General features: G+C 47.2%; 1 protein-coding gene and 1 long non-coding RNA gene across 6 annotated transcripts in view; both read left to right on the plus strand.

The window, feature by feature from the left end:
* Nucleotides 1–9,187: 9,187 nt before the first annotated feature.
* LOC118376826 (unconventional myosin-VIIa-like) overlaps nucleotides 9,188–16,824 on the plus strand; it is a 109,296-nt gene continuing 101,659 nt past the window's right edge. Inside the window, exons 1-4 of the mRNA XM_052467409.1 lie at nucleotides 9,188–9,351; nucleotides 9,790–9,833; nucleotides 10,053–10,154; nucleotides 12,820–12,972. Of these exons, the coding sequence (XP_052323369.1) occupies nucleotides 9,816–9,833; nucleotides 10,053–10,154; nucleotides 12,820–12,972 (273 nt within the window). The 5' untranslated portion in view covers nucleotides 9,188–9,351; nucleotides 9,790–9,815. The remainder of the gene's footprint in view (nucleotides 9,352–9,789; nucleotides 9,834–10,052; nucleotides 10,155–12,819; nucleotides 12,973–16,824) is intronic.
* LOC127908651 (uncharacterized) lies at nucleotides 14,030–15,889 on the plus strand. 5 transcript variants are annotated; one of them, XR_008067892.1, is made up of 4 exons: nucleotides 14,030–14,099; nucleotides 14,790–14,879; nucleotides 15,060–15,089; nucleotides 15,829–15,889. It is a non-coding gene; the product is annotated as an uncharacterized LOC127908651 (long non-coding RNA). The 5 variants fall into 5 exon arrangements; XR_008067889.1 differs by lacking the exon at nucleotides 15,829–15,889 and adding an exon at nucleotides 15,769–15,809 and having other exon boundaries at nucleotides 15,060–15,109; XR_008067888.1 differs by lacking the exon at nucleotides 15,829–15,889 and adding an exon at nucleotides 15,629–15,669 and having other exon boundaries at nucleotides 15,060–15,109.

Genomic DNA, 16,824 nt, shown 5'->3' on the forward strand with positions numbered 1-16,824 from the left:
TCTCCTGAATAACTGGGCCTGCTGGGACTGGAGAGGACGCAGAGTGATAGTTAATCTCCTGAATAACTGGGCCTGCTGGGACTAGAGAGGACGCAGAGTGATGGTTAATCTTTCCTGAATAACTGGGCCTGCTGGGACTGGAGAGGACGCAGAGTGATGGTTAATCTCCTGAATAACTGGGACTGGAGAGGAGGCAGAGTGATGGTTAATCTTTCCTGAATAACTGGGACTGGAGAGGAGGCAGAGTGATGGTTAATCTCCTGAATAACTGGGACTGGAGAGGAGGCAGAGTGATGGTTAATCTCCTGAATAACTGGGCCTGCTGGGAATGGAGAGGAGGCAGAGTGATGGTTAATCTCCTGAATAACTGGGCCTGCTGGGAATGGAGAGGAGGCAGAGTGATGGTTAATCTTTCCTGAATAACTGGGCCTGCTGGGACTGGAGAGGACGCAGAGTGATGGTTAATCTTTCCTGAATAACTGGGACTGGAGAGGACGCAGAGTGATGGTTAATCTTTCCTGAATAACTGGGCCTGCTGGGACTGGAGAGGACGCAGAGTGATGGTTAATCTCCTGAATAACTGGGACTGGAGAGGAGGCAGAGTGATGGTTAATCTTTCCTGAATAACTGGGACTGGAGAGGACGCAGAGTGATGGTTAATCTTTCCTGAATAACTGGGCCTGCTGGGACTGGAGAGGAGGCAGAGTGATGGTTAATATTTCCTGAATAACTGGGCCTGCTGGGACTGGAGAGGACGCAGAGTGATGGTTAATTTTTCCTGAATAACTGGGACTGGAGAGGACGCAGAGTGATGGTTAATCTTTCCTGAATAACTGGGCCTGCTGGGACTGGAGAGGACGCAGAGTGATGGTTAATCTCCTGAATAACTGGGACTGGAGAGGACGCAGAGTGATGGTTAATCTTTCCTGAATAACTGGGACTGGAGAGGACGCAGAGTGATGGTTAATCTTTCCTGAATAACTGGGACTGGAGAGGACGCAGAGTGATGGTTAATCTCCTGAATAACTGGGCCTGCTGGGATTGGAGAGGAGGCAGAGTGATGGTTAATCTCCTGAATAACTGGGCCTGCTGGGACTGGAGAGGAGGCAGAGTGATGGTTAATCTCCTGAATAACTGGGCCTGCTGGGACTGGAGAGGAGGCAGAGTGATGGTTAATCTCCTGAATAACTGGGCCAGCTGGGACTGGAGAGGAGGCAGAGTGATGGTTAATCTCCTGAATAACTGGGCCTGCTGGGACTGGAGAGGAGGCAGAGTGATGGTTAATCTCCTGAATAACTGGGCCTGCTGGGACTGGAGAGGAGGCAGAGTGATGGTTAATCTCCTGAATAACTGGGCCTGCTGGGACTGGAGAGGAGGCAGAGTGATGGTTAATCTCCTGAATAACTGGGACTGGAGAGGACGCAGAGTGATGGTTAATCTTTCCTGAATAACTGGGCCTGCTGGGACTGGAGAGGACGCAGAGTGATGGTTAATCTCCTGAATAACGGCCTGCTGGGACTGGAGAGGAGGCAGAGTGATGGTTAATCTTTCCTGAATAACTGGGCCTGCTGGGACTGGAGAGGACGCAGAGTGATGGTTAATCTCCTGAATAACTGGGCCTGCTGGGACTGGAGAGAAGGCAGAGTGATGGTTAATCTTTCCTGAATAACTGGGCCTGCTGGGACTGGAGAGGAGGCAGAGTGATGGTTAATCTCCTGAATAACTGGGCCTGCTGGGACTGGAGAGGACGCAGAGTGATGGTTAATCTCCTGAATAACGGCCTGCTGGGACTGGAGAGGAGGCAGAGTGATGGTTAATCTCCTGAATAACTGGGCCTGCTGGGACTGGAGAGGACGCAGAGTGATGGTTAATCTCCTGAATAACTGGGCCTGCTGGGACTGGAGAGGATGCAGAGTGATGGTTAATCTCCTGAATAACTGGGCCTGCTGGGACTGGAGAGGACGCAGAGTGATGGTTAATCTCCTGAATAACTGGGCCTGCTGGGACTAGAGAGGACGCAGAGTGATGGTTAATCTCCTGAATAACTGGGCCTGCTGGGACTGGAGAGGACGCAGAGTGATGGTTAATCTCCTGAATAACTGGGACTGGAGAGGAGGCAGAGTGATGGTTAATCTCCTGAATAACTGGGCCTGCTGGGACTGGAGAGGAGGCAGAGTGATGGTTAATCTTTCCTGAATAACTGGGCCTGCTGGGACTGGAGAGGAGGCAGAGTGATGGTTAATCTCCTGAATAACTGGGCCTGCTGGGACTGGAGAGGACGCAGAGTGATGGTTAATCTCCTGAATAACTGGGCCTGCTGGGACTGGAGAGAAGGCAGAGTGATGGTTAATCTTTCCTGAATAACTGGGCCTGCTGGGACTGGAGAGGAGGCAGAGTGATGGTTAATCTCCTGAATAACTGGGCCTGCTGGGACTGGAGAGGACGCTAATTGATGGTTAATCTCCTGAATAACGGCCTGCTGGGACTGGAGAGGAGGCAGAGTGATGGTTAATCTCCTGAATAACTGGGCCTGCTGGGACTGGAGAGGACGCAGAGTGATGGTTAATCTCCTGAATAACTGGGCCTGCTGGGACTGGAGAGGATGCAGAGTGATGGTTAATCTCCTGAATAACTGGGCCTGCTGGGACTGGAGAGGACGCAGAGTGATGGTTAATCTCCTGAATAACTGGGACTGGAGAGGAGGCAGAGTGATTGTTAATCTCCTGAATAACTGGGCCTGCTGGGACTGGAGAGGAGGCAGAGTGATGGTTAATCTTTCCTGAATAACTGGGACTGGAGAGGACGCAGAGTGATGGTTAATCTCCTGAATAACTGGGCCTGCTGGGACTGGAGAGGACGCAGAGTGATGGTTAATCTCCTGAATAACTGGGACTGGAGAGGAGGCAGAGTGATTGTTAATCTCCTGAATAACTGGGACTGGAGAGGAGGCAGAGTGATGGTTAATCTCCTGAATAACTGGGACTGGAGAGGACGCAGAGTGATGGTTAATCTCCTGAATAACTGGGCCTGCTGGGACTGGAGAGGAGGCAGAGTGATGGTTAATCTTTCCTGAATAACTGGGACTGGAGAGGAGGCAGAGTGATGGTTAATCTTTCCTGAATAACTGGGACTGGAGAGGACGCAGAGTGATGGTTAATCTTTCCTGAATAACTGGGCCTGCTGGGACTGGAGAGGACGCAGAGTGATGGTTAATCTCCTGAATAACTGGGCCTGCTGGGACTGGAGAGGAGGCAGAGTGATGGTTAATCTTTCCTGAATAACTGGGACTGGAGAGGAGGCAGAGTGATGGTTAATCTTTCCTGAATAACTGGGACTGGAGAGGAGGCAGAGTGATGGTTAATCTTTCCTGAATAACTGGGACTGGAGAGGACGCAGAGTGATGGTTAATCTTTCCTGAATAACTGGGACTGGAGAGGACGCAGAGTGATGGTTAATCTTTCCTGAATAACTGGGCCTGCTGGGACTGGAGAGGAGGCAGAGTGATGGTTAATATTTCCTGAATAACTGGGCCTGCTGGGACTGGAGAGGAGGCAGAGTGATGGTTAATCTCCTGAATAACTGGGACTGGAGAGGACGCAGAGTGATGGTTAATCTTTCCTGAATAACTGGGCCAGCTGGGACTGGAGAGGAGGCAGAGTGATGGTTAATCTCCTGAATAACTGGGTCTGCTGGGACTGGAGAGGAGGCAGAGTGATGGTTAATCTCCTGAATAACTGGGCCTGCTGGGACTGGAGAGGAGGCAGGGTGATGGTTAATCTCCTGAATAACTGGGCCTGCTGGGACTGGAGAGGACGCAGAGTGATGGTTAATCTCCTGAATAACTGGGCCTGCTGGGACTGGAGAGGACGCAGAGTGATGGTTAATCTCCTGAATAACTGGGCCTGCTGGGACTGGAGAGGACGCAGAGTGATGGTTAATCTCCTGAATAACTGGGCCTGCTGGGACTGGAGAGGAGGCAGAGTGATGGTTAATCTCCTGAATAACTGGGCCTGCTGGGACTGGAGAGGAGGCAGAGTGATGGTTAATCTCCTGAATAACTGGGCCTGCTGGGAGCATACAGTGCATTCTGAAAATATTGCCTTTTTCCACATATTGTTACGGCAGTCTTATTCTAAAATGTATTAAATCATTTTTTCCACCCTCATCAACTACACACAATACCCAATAATGACATCACAATACCCAACAATGACATCACAATACCCAATAATGACATCACAATACCCAATAATGACATCACAATACCCAATAATGACATCACAATACCCAATAATGACAAAGAAAAAACAGTGATGAGCTTGGAGGGTACCAAATTTACCTTCCAAGCTCATCACTTAGCTCGGGGCCTTGGGTCTGAACCCCACCCTGTGCAACTCGGTCCTGGACTTCCTGACGGGTCACCACCCCCCATGGGGTTAAGGTTCAACTCATACACTTCACTGATCCTCAACACAGGGGCCACACAAGGATGTATACTCCCTGTGGCCACAACGGACGACACAACAGTGGTAGGCTTGATTACCAACAATGACGAGACGGCCTACAGGGAGGAGGTGAGGGCCCTGGAGAGAGTGGTGCCAGGAAAATAACCTCTCAATGTCAACATAAAGAAAGAGCTGATCGTGGACTTCAGTGGAGAAGGTGGAAATCTTCAAGTTCCTCTGCTTACATATCACTGACAATCTGAAATGGTTCACCCACACAGACAGACGTAACAGTGCCTCTTCAGCCTCCTGAGCTTTGCCCCTAAGACCCTCATAAACTTTTACAGATGCACCATTGACAATATCCTGTCGGGCTGTATCACTGCCTGGTACGGCAACTGCTCCGTCCGCAAGTGCAGGGCTCTCTAGAGGGTGGTGCGGTCTGCTCAACGCATCACCGGGGTTACAGGGTAGCCTAGTGGTTAGAGCGTTGGACTAGTAACCGGAAGGTTGCGAGTTCAAACCCCCGAGCTGACAAGGTACAAATCTGTCGTTCTGCCCCTGAACAGGCAGTTAACCCACTGTTCCTAGGCCGTCATTGAAAATAAGAATGTGTTCTTAACTGACTTGCCTGGTTAAGTAAAGGTAAAATAAAATTTTAAAAAACACTGCCTGCCCTCCAGGACACTAACAGAACCAAATGTTACAGGAAGGCCAAGAAGACCATCAAGGACAACAACCACCCGAGCCACTGCCTGTTCACCCCGCTATCATCCAGAAGGTGAGGTCAGTACAGGTGCATCAAAGCTGGGACCGAGAGACTGAAAAACAGCTTCTATCTCAAGGCCATCAGACTGTTAAATAGTCACCACTAGCCGGCCCCCACCCAGTACCTCCTGCCCTGAACTTAGCCACTGTCACTAGCCGGCCCCCGCCCAGTACCGCCTGCCCTGAACTTAGCCACTGTCACTAGCTGTGGCTGCCACAAGTTACTCAACCCTGCACCATAGAGCTCTGGGAAGAGTCTTGGTGGTTCCAAACGTCTTTCATTTCAGAATGATGGATGCCACTGTTCTTGGGGACCTTCAATTCTGCAAACATTTTTGGTGCCCTTCCCCAGATCTGTGCCTCGACACAATCCTGTCTCGGGAACTCTACAGACAATTCTTTCGACTTCATGACTTGGCTTTTGCTCTGACATACACTGTCAACTGTGGTACCTTTTATATAAACAGGTGTGTGCCTTTTCAAATCATGTCCAATCAAGTGAATTTACCACAGGTGGACTCCAATCAAGTCGTAGAAACATCTCAAGGATGATAGATGGAAACATGGATTTACCTGAGCTCAATTTCGAGTCTCATTCCAAAGCGTCTGAATACTTAAAATATAAATCAGCGATTTCAGTATTTTTATTTTAATACATTTGCAAAAATAAAAAAATACATGTTTTTCGCTTTGTCAGTATGGGGTATTGTGTGTAGATTGATAAAACTATTTAATCAGGTTTAGAATACAGCTGTAACGTAACAAAATGTGCAAAAAGTCAAAGGGTCTGAATACTTTCTGAATGCACTCGACATACTAGTCAAAACACGTATTCTTCAGATATACTACATATTCTATCCATATACTGTCCATAATGTCGATACATCCCATCACACACATTTATACAGTGGGGCAAAAAAAGTATTTCGTCAGCCACCAATTGTGCAAGTTCTCCCACTTAAAAATACTAGAGAGGCCTGTAGTTTTCATCATACGTACACTTCAACTATGACAGACAAAATGAGAAAAGAAAATCACATTGTAGGATTTTTAATGAATTTATTTGCAAATTATGTTGTAAAATAAGTATTTGGTCAATATATATATATACATCCGTTCAAAAGTTTGGGGTCACTTAGAAATGTTCTTGTTTTTGAAAGAAAAGCAAATGTTTTGTCCATTAAAATAACATCAAATTGATCAGAAATAAAATGTAGACATTGTTCATGTTGTAAATTACTATTGTAGCTGGAAACGGCTGATTACATTTTTTTTTTTATATCTACATAGGCGTACAGAAACCCATTATCAGCAACCATCACTCCTGTGTTCCAATGGCACTTTGTGTTAGCTAATACAAGTTTATAATTTTAAAAGGTTAATTATGCTAGCACAGCTGAAAACTGTTGTTCTGATTAAAGAAGCAATAAAACTGGCCTTTGGGCTAGTTGAGTATGTGGAGCATCAGCATTTGTGGGTTCGATTAAAGGCTCAAAATGGCCAGAAACAATCAACTGTCTTCTGAAACTCGTCAGTCTATTCTTGTTCTGAGAAATGAAGGCTATTCCATGTGAGAAATTGCCAAGAAACTGAAGAGCTCGTACAACTCTGTGTACTACTCCCTTCACAGAACAGGCTCTAAACAGAATAGAAGAAGAGTGGGAGGCCCCGGTGCACAACTGAGCAAGAGGACAAGTATATTAGAGTGTCTAGTTCGAGTAACAGACGCCTCCCAAGTCCTTAACTGGCAGCTTCATTAAATAGTACCCGCAAAACACCAGTCACAACGTCAACAGTGAAGAGGCGACTCCGGGATACTGACCTTCTAGGCAGAGTTGCAAAGAAAAAGCCACTTCTCAGGCTGGCCAATAAAAATAAAAGATAAAGATGGGCAAAAGAACACAGACACTGGACAGAGGAACTCTGCCTAGAAGGCCAGCATCCCGGAGTCGCCTCTTCACTGTTGACGTTGAGACTGGACAGAGGAACTCTGCCTAGAAGGCCAGCATCCCGGAGTCGCCTCTTCACTGTTGACGTTGAGACTGGACAGAGGAACTCTGCCTAGAAGGCCAGCATCCCGGAGTCGCCTCTTCACTGTTGACGTTGAGACTGGACAGAGGAACTCTGCCTAGAAGGCCAGCATCCCGGAGTCGCCTCTTCACTGTTGACGTTGAGACTGGACAGAGGAACTCTGCCTAGAAGGTCAGCATCCGGAAGTCGCCTCTTCACTGTTGACGTTGAGACTGGTGTTTTGCGGGTACTATTTAATGAAGCTGCCAGTTGAGGACTTGTGAGGCGTCTGTTTCTCAAACTAGACACTCTAATTTACTTGTCCTCTTTGCTCTTCCTAATATTTCTACATTTCTTAATTCCATTCTTTTACTCATTAGATTTGTGTGTATTGTTGAAATGTTTTATATATTACTACACTGTTGGAGCATTTTGTTCCTTTATACAAAGTGTTCTGTTTGGGGCAATTCCAATGCAACCACTCTCAATATTTTCAAGCATTGTGGTGGCTGCATCATGTTATGGGTGTGCTTGTAGTCGTTAAGGACTGGGGAGTTTTCAGGATAAAAAATAATCTGAATGGAGCTAAGCACAGGCTAAATCCTGGAGTAAAACCTGGTTCAGTATGCTTTCCAACTTAAACTGGGAGATTAATTCACCTTTCAGCAAGACAACAACCTGAAACACAAGGTCAGTCTACACTGGAGTTACTTATCAAGAAGACAGTGAATGTTCCTGAGTGGCTGAGTTACAGTTTTGACTTAAATCTACTTGAGAATCTGTGGCAAGACCTGAAAATGGTTGTCTAGCAATGATCAGCAACCAATTGGACAGATCTTGAAGAATTTCTTTAAAGTAAATGTTTACAGAATCCAGGCGCTTCGAGAATTACCCAGAAAGACTCACATCTGTAATCGTTGCCAAAGGTGCTTCTACAAAGTATTGACTAAAAGGTGCGAATACTAACTGTATTTAATTTTAAATACATTTGTAAAAAATGTCAAAAAAAAAAAACGTATTTTCACTTTTTCATTATTTTCTGTGTAGATGAGTGAGAGAGAGAAAAAAATAACTATTTAATCCATTTTTAATTCAGGTTGTAACAACAAAAAGGGTATGAATACCTTCTGAAGGCAGTTAACTTAATCAACATGGTTTATGATACATTTAGTGTAGCAATCCCACTTTTAATATAATGTCATTCAGATTTTATTAGGCTGCTTTTTACAGCCCTCTTTTACATGCCGTTCCTGTTACTCACAGAGGTTTGACGACACCACCTATCCTAATGCTGGAATAGAAACCGTGATGCGACAAAGAGAAAGGTTTGAGGCGGGGTTGGTTGATATAAGGTATCCCTTCCCTTTAGACCTTAGGGTGGGCCAACTCAGGTTAGGCTTTCCTAGGGTTAGGCTTTCCTAGGGTTAGGCCTTCCTCTGGTTAGGCCTTCCTCTGGTTAGGCCTTCCTCGGGTTAGGCCTTCCTCTGGTTAGGCCTTCCTCTGGTTAGGCCTTCCTCGGGTTAGGCCTTCCTCGGGTTAGGCTTTCCTCGGGTTAGGCCTTCCTCGGGTTAGGCCTTCCTCGGGTTAGGCCTTCCTCGGGTTAGGCTTTCCTAGGGTTAGGCCTTCCTTCGGGTTAGGCTTTCCTCGGGTTAGGCCTTCCTCGGGTTAGGCCTTCCTCGGGTTAGGCTTTCCTAGGGTTAGGCCTTCCTTCGGGTTAGGCCTTCCTTCGGGTTAGGCCTTCCTCTGGTTAGGCCTTCCTCTGGTTAGGCCTTCCTCTGGTTAGGCTTTCCTCGGGTTAGGCTTTCCTCGGGATGGACCTTCCCGTCAGTGTACCTGTGCTGGGTGTTACCTCCACTGGACCTACCTGCCATGCGTTGTCTGTAACTGCCCTGATTATTTCCCTTGCTGGGTGTCTGAGATCAAAGTCTTCAGGCCATAAAGGGGTGCTGGCTGTGCTGTGTTGGCATAGCTCACTGTCCTCCTGTTTCCTGGTTCACAGTACTGTCTCTTTTATTTCTCTTGGACGGACTGGACAGGACAGACAATTGAACGGTGGCTGAGGACTGAACTGTCTACAGGACCAGGGAGAGCTTTCTAATAGACCTCTACAGCAATATAACCTCTACAGGTAAGACATGGGCTGCTATAGTGGGTGGTTTGAACCGTAATTGTCTTAACTTGATGGGATTTAAATGGGATTTGATTCTTAATGGGATTTAAATGGGATTCAGATTCTATTGAATCATTTGATTTCATATGAGACAGTAAAACCTAAACTTAAATTCAATTTATTGGAGCAGGAATCACAAGGCCTTAACCATCAGCTGTCACAATGTGTCAATATTGTTTTACTGTAAAAAGGGAGTGGTCTTGGCTGACATGGCAGCCATTTTATACCACTGATATATTGTCCGTATTCAAAATGTCACACTATTCCCAGGATAGTGCACTACGTTTGACCAGGGTCCAATAGGGCTCTGGTCAAACGTAGTGCACTTCGTACTGCACTTTCTACACCGTATGGTTTCATATACACCAGTGTTTTTTTTTTTCTCTAAATCTATAGATTGGAGACGAGACATTTTTTTAATCATGGTGGTTTTGAGGAAGGTAAGATACCTATTGCTTGTATGATTAGTAACAAGATCTATCCTCAACATTGTCTTTGACAGAAAATATGTCACAGACTGAATTTAAACGTTATTTCGGGAGAGTAGTTAAAAGGATTTGAAGCAATGTCTTTCATAGCATGAATTTTCCATAGTTTTATCTCAGTATGGAGTCCAGTATTCTTAGTATTGACTATGTCCATCCCCCCTCACCCCCCAGGGTGAATGGGTGTGGGTAGACTCCGGGCAGGGAGTGGCCATCGGAGCTGAGGTCAAGCTGACCGACACTGGAAAGCTGCAGCTCCTCGATGATGAAGGAAAGGTACTGTACCTAGTTACCTGTCCAATACCTACCTGTACCTCCTAACTGTCTACTGGAAGGTACTGTACCTAGTTACCTGTCCAATACCTACCTGTACCTTCTAACTGTCTAATGGAAGGTACTGTACCTAGTTACCTGTCCAATACCTACCTGTACCTTCTAACTGTCTACTGGAAGGTACTGTACCTAGTTACCTGTCCAATACCTACCTGTACCTCCTAACTGTCTACTGGAAGGTACCTAGTTACCTGTCCAATACCTACCTGTACCTCCTAACTGTCTACTGGAAGGTACCTAGTTACCTGTCCAATACCTACCTGTACCTTCTAACTGTCTACTGGAAGGTACTGTACCTAGTTACCTGTCCAATACCTACCTGTACCTCCTAACTGTCTACTGGAAGGTACTGTACCTAGTTACCTGTCCAATACCTACCTGTACCTCCTAACTGTCTACTGGAAGGTACCTAGTTACCTGTTCAATACCTACCTGTACCTTCTAACTGTCTACTGGAAGGTACTGTACCTAGTTACCTGTCCAATACCTACCTGTACCTCCTAACTGTCTACTGGAAGGTACCTAGTTACCTGTCCAATACCTACCTGTACCTCCTAACTGTCTACTGGAAGGTACCTAGTTACCTGTCCAATACCTACCTGTACCTCCTAACTGTCTACTGGAAGGTACTGTACCTAGTTACCTGTCCAATACCTACCTGTACCTTCTAACTGTCTAATGGAAGGTACTGTACCTAGTTACCTGTCCAATACCTACCTGTACCTTCTAACTGTCTACTGGAAGGTACTGTACCTAGTTACCTGTCCAATACCTACCTGTACCTCCTAACTGTCTACTGGAAGGTACTGTACCTAGTTACCTGTCCAATACCTACCTGTACCTCCTAACTGTCTACTGGAAGGTACTGTACCTAGTTACCTGTCCAATACCTACCTGTACCTCCTAACTGTCTACTGGAAGGTACCTAGTTACCTGTCCAATACCTACCTGTACCTTCTAACTGTCTACTGGAAGGTACTGTACCTAGTTACCTGTCCAATACCTACCTGTACCTCCTAACTGTCTACTGGAAGGTACCTAGTTACCTGTTCAATACCTACCTGTACCTCCTAACTGTCTACTGGAAGGTACTGTACCTAGTTACCTGTCCAATACCTACCTGTACCTCCTAACTGTCTACTGGAAGGTACCTAGTTACCTGTCCAATACCTACCTGTACCTTCTAACTGTCTACTGGAAGGTACTGTACCTAGTTACCTGTCCAATACCTACCTGTACCTCCTAACTGTCTACTGGAAGGTACTGTACCTAGTTACCTGTCCAATACCTACCTGTACCTCCTAACTGTCTACTGGAAGGTACTGTACCTAGTTACCTGTCCAATACCTACCTGTACCTCCTAACTGTCTACTGGAAGGTACTGTACCTAGTTACCTGTCCAATACCTACCTGTACCTCCTAACTGTCTACTGGAAGGTACTGTACCTAGTTACCTGTCCAATACCTACCTGTACCTCCTAACTGTCTACTGGAAGGTACCTAGTTACCTGTTCAATACCTACCTGTACCTTCTAACTGTCTACTGGAAGGTACTGTACCTAGTTACCTGTCCAATACCTACCTGTACCTCCTAACTGTCTACTGGAAGGTACCTAGTTACCTGTTCAATACCTACCTGTACCTTCTAACTGTCTACTGGAAGGTACTGTACCTAGTTACCTGTCCAATACCTACCTGTACCTCCTAACTGTCTACTGGAAGGTACTGTACCTAGTTACCTGTCCAATACCTACCTGTACCTCCTAACTGTCTACTGGAAGGTACTGTACCTAGTTACCTGTCCAATACCTACCTGTACCTCCTAACTGTCTAATGGAAGGTACTGTACCTAGTTACCTGTCCAATACCTACCTGTACCTTCTAACTGTCTACTGGAAGGTACTGTACCTAGTTACCTGTCCAATACCTACATGTACCTCCTAACTGTCTAATGGAAGGTACTGTACCTAGTTACCTGTCCAATACCTACCTGTACCTTCTAACTGTCTACTGGAAGGTACTGTACCTAGTTACCTGTCCAATACCTACCTGTACCTCCTAACTGTCTACTGGAAGGTACTGTACCTAGTTACCTGTCCAATACCTACCTGTACCTCCTAACTGTCTACTGGAAGGTACCTAGTTACCTGTCTAATACCTACCTGTACCTCCTAACTGTCTACTGGAAGGTACCTAGTTACCTGTTCAATACCTACCTGTACCTTCTAACTGTCTACTGGAAGGTACTGTACCTAGTTACCTGTCCAATACCTACCTGTACCTCCTAACTGTCTACTGGAAGGTACTGTACCTAGTTACCTGTCCTGTACACCTGAATGTTTTTGTGAAATATTGTAATGTGTAATGTCCTCTTTTTGTGCGTGTTTCAGTTGACTCTTTTGCCTTGAACCACGCCACAAAATAACTTCCCATGAGGACATTTATTTAGTCTTTTTTTGGTTATTTGAAGTGAAATGAAGAGCTGGATGTTTTTTTAGTTTTTTTTTGTCTGTGAAATCTTTGGCATCAGAATGAAATATTTCTCCTGATATTGTGATATATTGTGATCTATTGTGATATATTGTGATAGTGTCATTGATCGTTGCAGGAGCACGAGATCAACAAGAAGAAAGAGGATGGATTCCGGCCCATGCACCCTACGTCTGTTAACGGAGTGGACGACATGATCAGACTGGGAGACCTCAACGAGGCCGGGCTCCTCAGGAACCTCCTGGTCCGACACAAGGATGGGATCATCTATGTTCGTATATTACAGACATATATTGTGGTGTACTATGTCAATTATTTAGTCCCTATTCATATCATTGTATCTGTAATCCACCCTACTAAGTTCTTAAAACAATCATTGCCCCCCAGCTGGAAATGGGATGTGAAACATGGTACAAATTATGCCTTTGTTGATAACAACTCATGAGGAAGTTGCGGAGATGTGTGAAAGGTAGAACCAGGTAGAGTCAGGTAGAACCAGGTAGAGTCAGGTAGAACCAGGTAGAGTCAGGTAGAGTTCGGTTAAACCAGGTAGAGTCGGGTAGAACCAGGTAGAGTCAGGTAGAACCAGGTAGAGTCAGGTAGAACCAGGTAGAGTCAGGTAGAGTCGGGTAGAACCGGGTAGAGTCTGGTAGAACCAGGTAGAGTCTGGTAGAACCGGGTAGAGTCTGGTAGAACCAGGGCGAGTCTGGTAGAGTCTGGTAGAGTTTGGTTAAACCAGGTAGAGTCAGGTAGAGTCGGGTAGAGTCTGGTAGAACCGGGTAGAGTCTGGTAGAACTATGTGGAGTCTGGTAGACCAGGTAGAGTCGGGTAGAGTCGGGTAGAGTCTGGTAGAGTCTGTAAGAACCAGGTAGAGTCTGGTAGAACCAGGTAGAGTCTGGTAGAACCAGGTAGAGTCATGTAGAGTCTGGTAGGGTCATGTAGAGTCATGTAGAGTCTGGTAGAACCAGGTAGAGTTGGGTAGAGTCTGGTAGAACCAGGCAGAGTCTGGCAGAGTCTGGTAGAGTTTGCTTAAACCAGGCAGAGTCTGGTAGAGTCTGGTAGAACCGGGTAGAGTCTGGTAGAACCAGGTAGAGTCTGGTAGAACCAGGTAGAGTCATGTAGAGTCTGGTAGGGTCATGTAGAGTTGTGTAGAACCAGGTAGAGTCGGGTAGAGTCTGGTAGAACCAGGCAGAGTCTGGCAGAGTCTGGTAGAGTTTGGTTAAACCAGGTAGAGTCTGGTAGAACCTGGTAGAGTCTGATAGAACCGGATAGAGTCTGATAGAACCGGGTAGAGTCTGGTAGAACCGGGTAGAGTCTGGTAGAACCGGGTAGAGTCTGGTAGAACCAGGCAGAGTCTGGCAGAGTCTGGTAGAGTTTGGTTAAACCAGGTAGAGTCAGGTAGAGTCTGGTAGAACCAGGGTAGAGTCTGGTAGAACCAGGTAGAGTCTGGTAGAACCAGGTAGAGTCATGTAGAGTCTGGTAGGGTCATGTAGAGTTGTGTAGAGTCTGGTAGAACCAGGTAGAGTCTGGTAGAACCAGGTAGAGTCTGGTAGAACCAGGTAGAGTCATGTAGAGTCTGGTAGGGTCATGTAGAGTTGTGTAGAACCAGGTAGAGTCGGGTAGAGTCTGGTAGAACCAGGCAGAGTCTGGCAGAGTCTGGTAGAGTTTGGTTAAACCAGGTAGAGTCAGGTAGAGTCTGGTAGAACCGGGTAGAGTCTGATAGAACCGGGTAGAGTCTGGTAGAACCGGGTAGAGTCTGGTAGAACCGGGTAGAGTCTGGTAGAACCGGGTAGAGTCTGGTAGAGTCTGGTAGAACCGGGTAGAGTCTGGTAGAACCGGTTAGAGTCTGGTAGAGTCAGGTAGAACCGGGTAGAGTCTGGTAGAACCGGGTAGAGTCTGGTAGAACCTGGTAGAGTCTGGTAGAGTCTGGTAGAACCTGGTAGAGTCTGGTAGAGTCTGGTAGAACCGGTAGAGTCTGGTAGAACCGGGTAGAGTCTGGTAGAACCTGGGTAGAGTCTGGTAGAACCGGGTAGAGTCTGGTAGAACTGGCAGAGTCTGGCAGAACCTGGTAGAGTCTGGTAGAGTCAGGTAGAGTCTGGTAGAACCGGGTAGAGTCTGATAGAACCGGGTAGAGTCTGGTAGAACCGGGTAGAGTCTGGTAGAACCGGGTAGAGTCTGGTAGAACCGGGTAGAGTCAGGTAGAGTCTGGTAGAGTCAGGTAGAGTCTGGTAGAACCGGGTAGAGTCTGGTAGAACCAGGTAGAGTCAGGTAGAACCGGGTAGAGTCAGGTAGAACCGGGTAGAGTCTGGTAGAGTCTGGTAGAACCGGGTAGAGTCAGGTAGAGTCTGGTAGAGTCAGGTAGAGTCTGGTAGAACCGGGTAGAGTCTGGTAGAACCGGGTAGAGTCTGGTAGAACCGGGTAGAGTCTGGTAGAACCGGGTAGAGTCTGGTAGAACCGGGTAGAGTCTGGTAGAGTCAGGTAGAACCGGGTAGAGTCTGGTAGAACCGGGTAGAGTCTGGTAGAGTCTGGTAGAACCGGGTAGAGTCTGGTAGAGTCAGGTAGAACCGGGTAGAGTCTGGTAGAACCGGGTAGAGTCTGGTAGAGTCTGGTAGAACCGGGTAGAGTCTGGTAGAACCGGGTAGAGTCTGGTCGAGTCAGGTAGAACCGGGTAGAGTCTGGTAGAACCGGGTAGAGTCTGGTAGAACCGGGTAGAGTCTGGTAGAACCGGGTAGAGTCAGGTAGAGTCAGGTAGAGTCAGGTAGAGTCTGGTAGAACCGGGTAGAGTCAGGTAGAACCGGGTAGAGTCAGGTAGAACCGGTAGAGTCAGGTAGAACCGGGTAGAGTCAGGTAGAACCGGGTAGAGTCAGGTAGAACCGGGTAGAGTCAGGTAGAACCGGGTAGAGTCAGGTAGAACCGGGTAGAGTCAGGTAGAACCGGGTAGAGTCTGGTAGAGTCTGGTAGAACCGGGTAGAGTCAGGTAGAGTCTGGTAGAGTCAGGTAGAGTCTGGTAGAACCGGGTAGAGTCTGGTAGAACCGGGTAGAGTCAGGTAGAACCGGGTAGAGTCAGGTAGAACCGGGTAGAGTCTGGTAGAGTCTGGTAGAACCGGGTAGAGTCTGGTAGAGTCAGGTAGAACCGGGTAGAGTCTGGTAGAACCGGGTAGAGTCTGGTAGAGTCTGGTAGAACCGGGTAGAGTCTGGTAGAGTCAGGTAGAACCGGGTAGAGTCTGGTAGAGTCAGGTAGAACCGGGTAGAGTCAGGTAGAGTCAGGTAGAACCAGGTAGAGTCAGGTAGAACCGGGTAGAGTCTGGTAGAACCGGGTAGAGTCTGGTAGAACCGGGTAGAGTCTGGTAGAACCGGGTAGAGTCTGGTAGAGTCAGGTAGAGTCGGGTAGAGTCTGGTAGAACCGGGTAGAGTCAGGTAGAGTCGGGTAGAGTCTGGTAGAGTCTGGTAGAACCGGGTAGAGTCTGGTAGAACCGGGTAGAGTCTGGTAGAGTCAGGTAGAACCGGGTAGAGTCTGGTAGAACCGGGTAGAGTCTGGTAGAGTCTGGTAGAGTCAGGTAGAACCGGGTAGAGTCTGGTAGAGTCAGGTAGAACCGGGTAGAGTCTGGTAGAGTCAGGTAGAACCGGGTAGAGTCAGGTAGAACCGGGTAGAGTCAGGTAGAACCGGGTAGAGTCTGGTAGAACCGGGTAGAGTCTGGTAGAACCGGGTAGAGTCTGGTAGAACCGGGTAGAGTCTGGTAGAACCGGGTAGAGTCTGGTAGAACCGGGTAGAGTCTGGTAGAACCGGGTAGAGTCTGGTAGAACCGGGTAGAGTCAGGTAGAACCGGGTAGAGTCAGGTAGAGTCGGGTAGAGTCAGGTAGAACCAGGTAGAGTCTGGTAGAACCGGGTAGAGTCTGGTAGAACCGGGTAGAGTCAGGTAGAACCGGGTAGAGTCTGGTAGAGTCTGGTAGAGTCTGGTAGAGTCTGGTAGAGTTTGGTTAAACCAGGTAGAGTCTGGTAGAGTCAGGTAGAACCAGGTAGAGTCTGGTAGAACCGGGTAGAGTCTGGTAGAACCGGGTAGAGTCTGGTAGAACCGGTAGAACCACATATATTTTTATTGACAGACCACTGATCATAAGTGAT

Source organism: Oncorhynchus keta, chromosome 1 (genome assembly GCF_023373465.1).
Source record: "Oncorhynchus keta strain PuntledgeMale-10-30-2019 chromosome 1, Oket_V2, whole genome shotgun sequence".
NCBI lineage: Eukaryota > Metazoa > Chordata > Actinopteri > Salmoniformes > Salmonidae > Oncorhynchus > Oncorhynchus keta.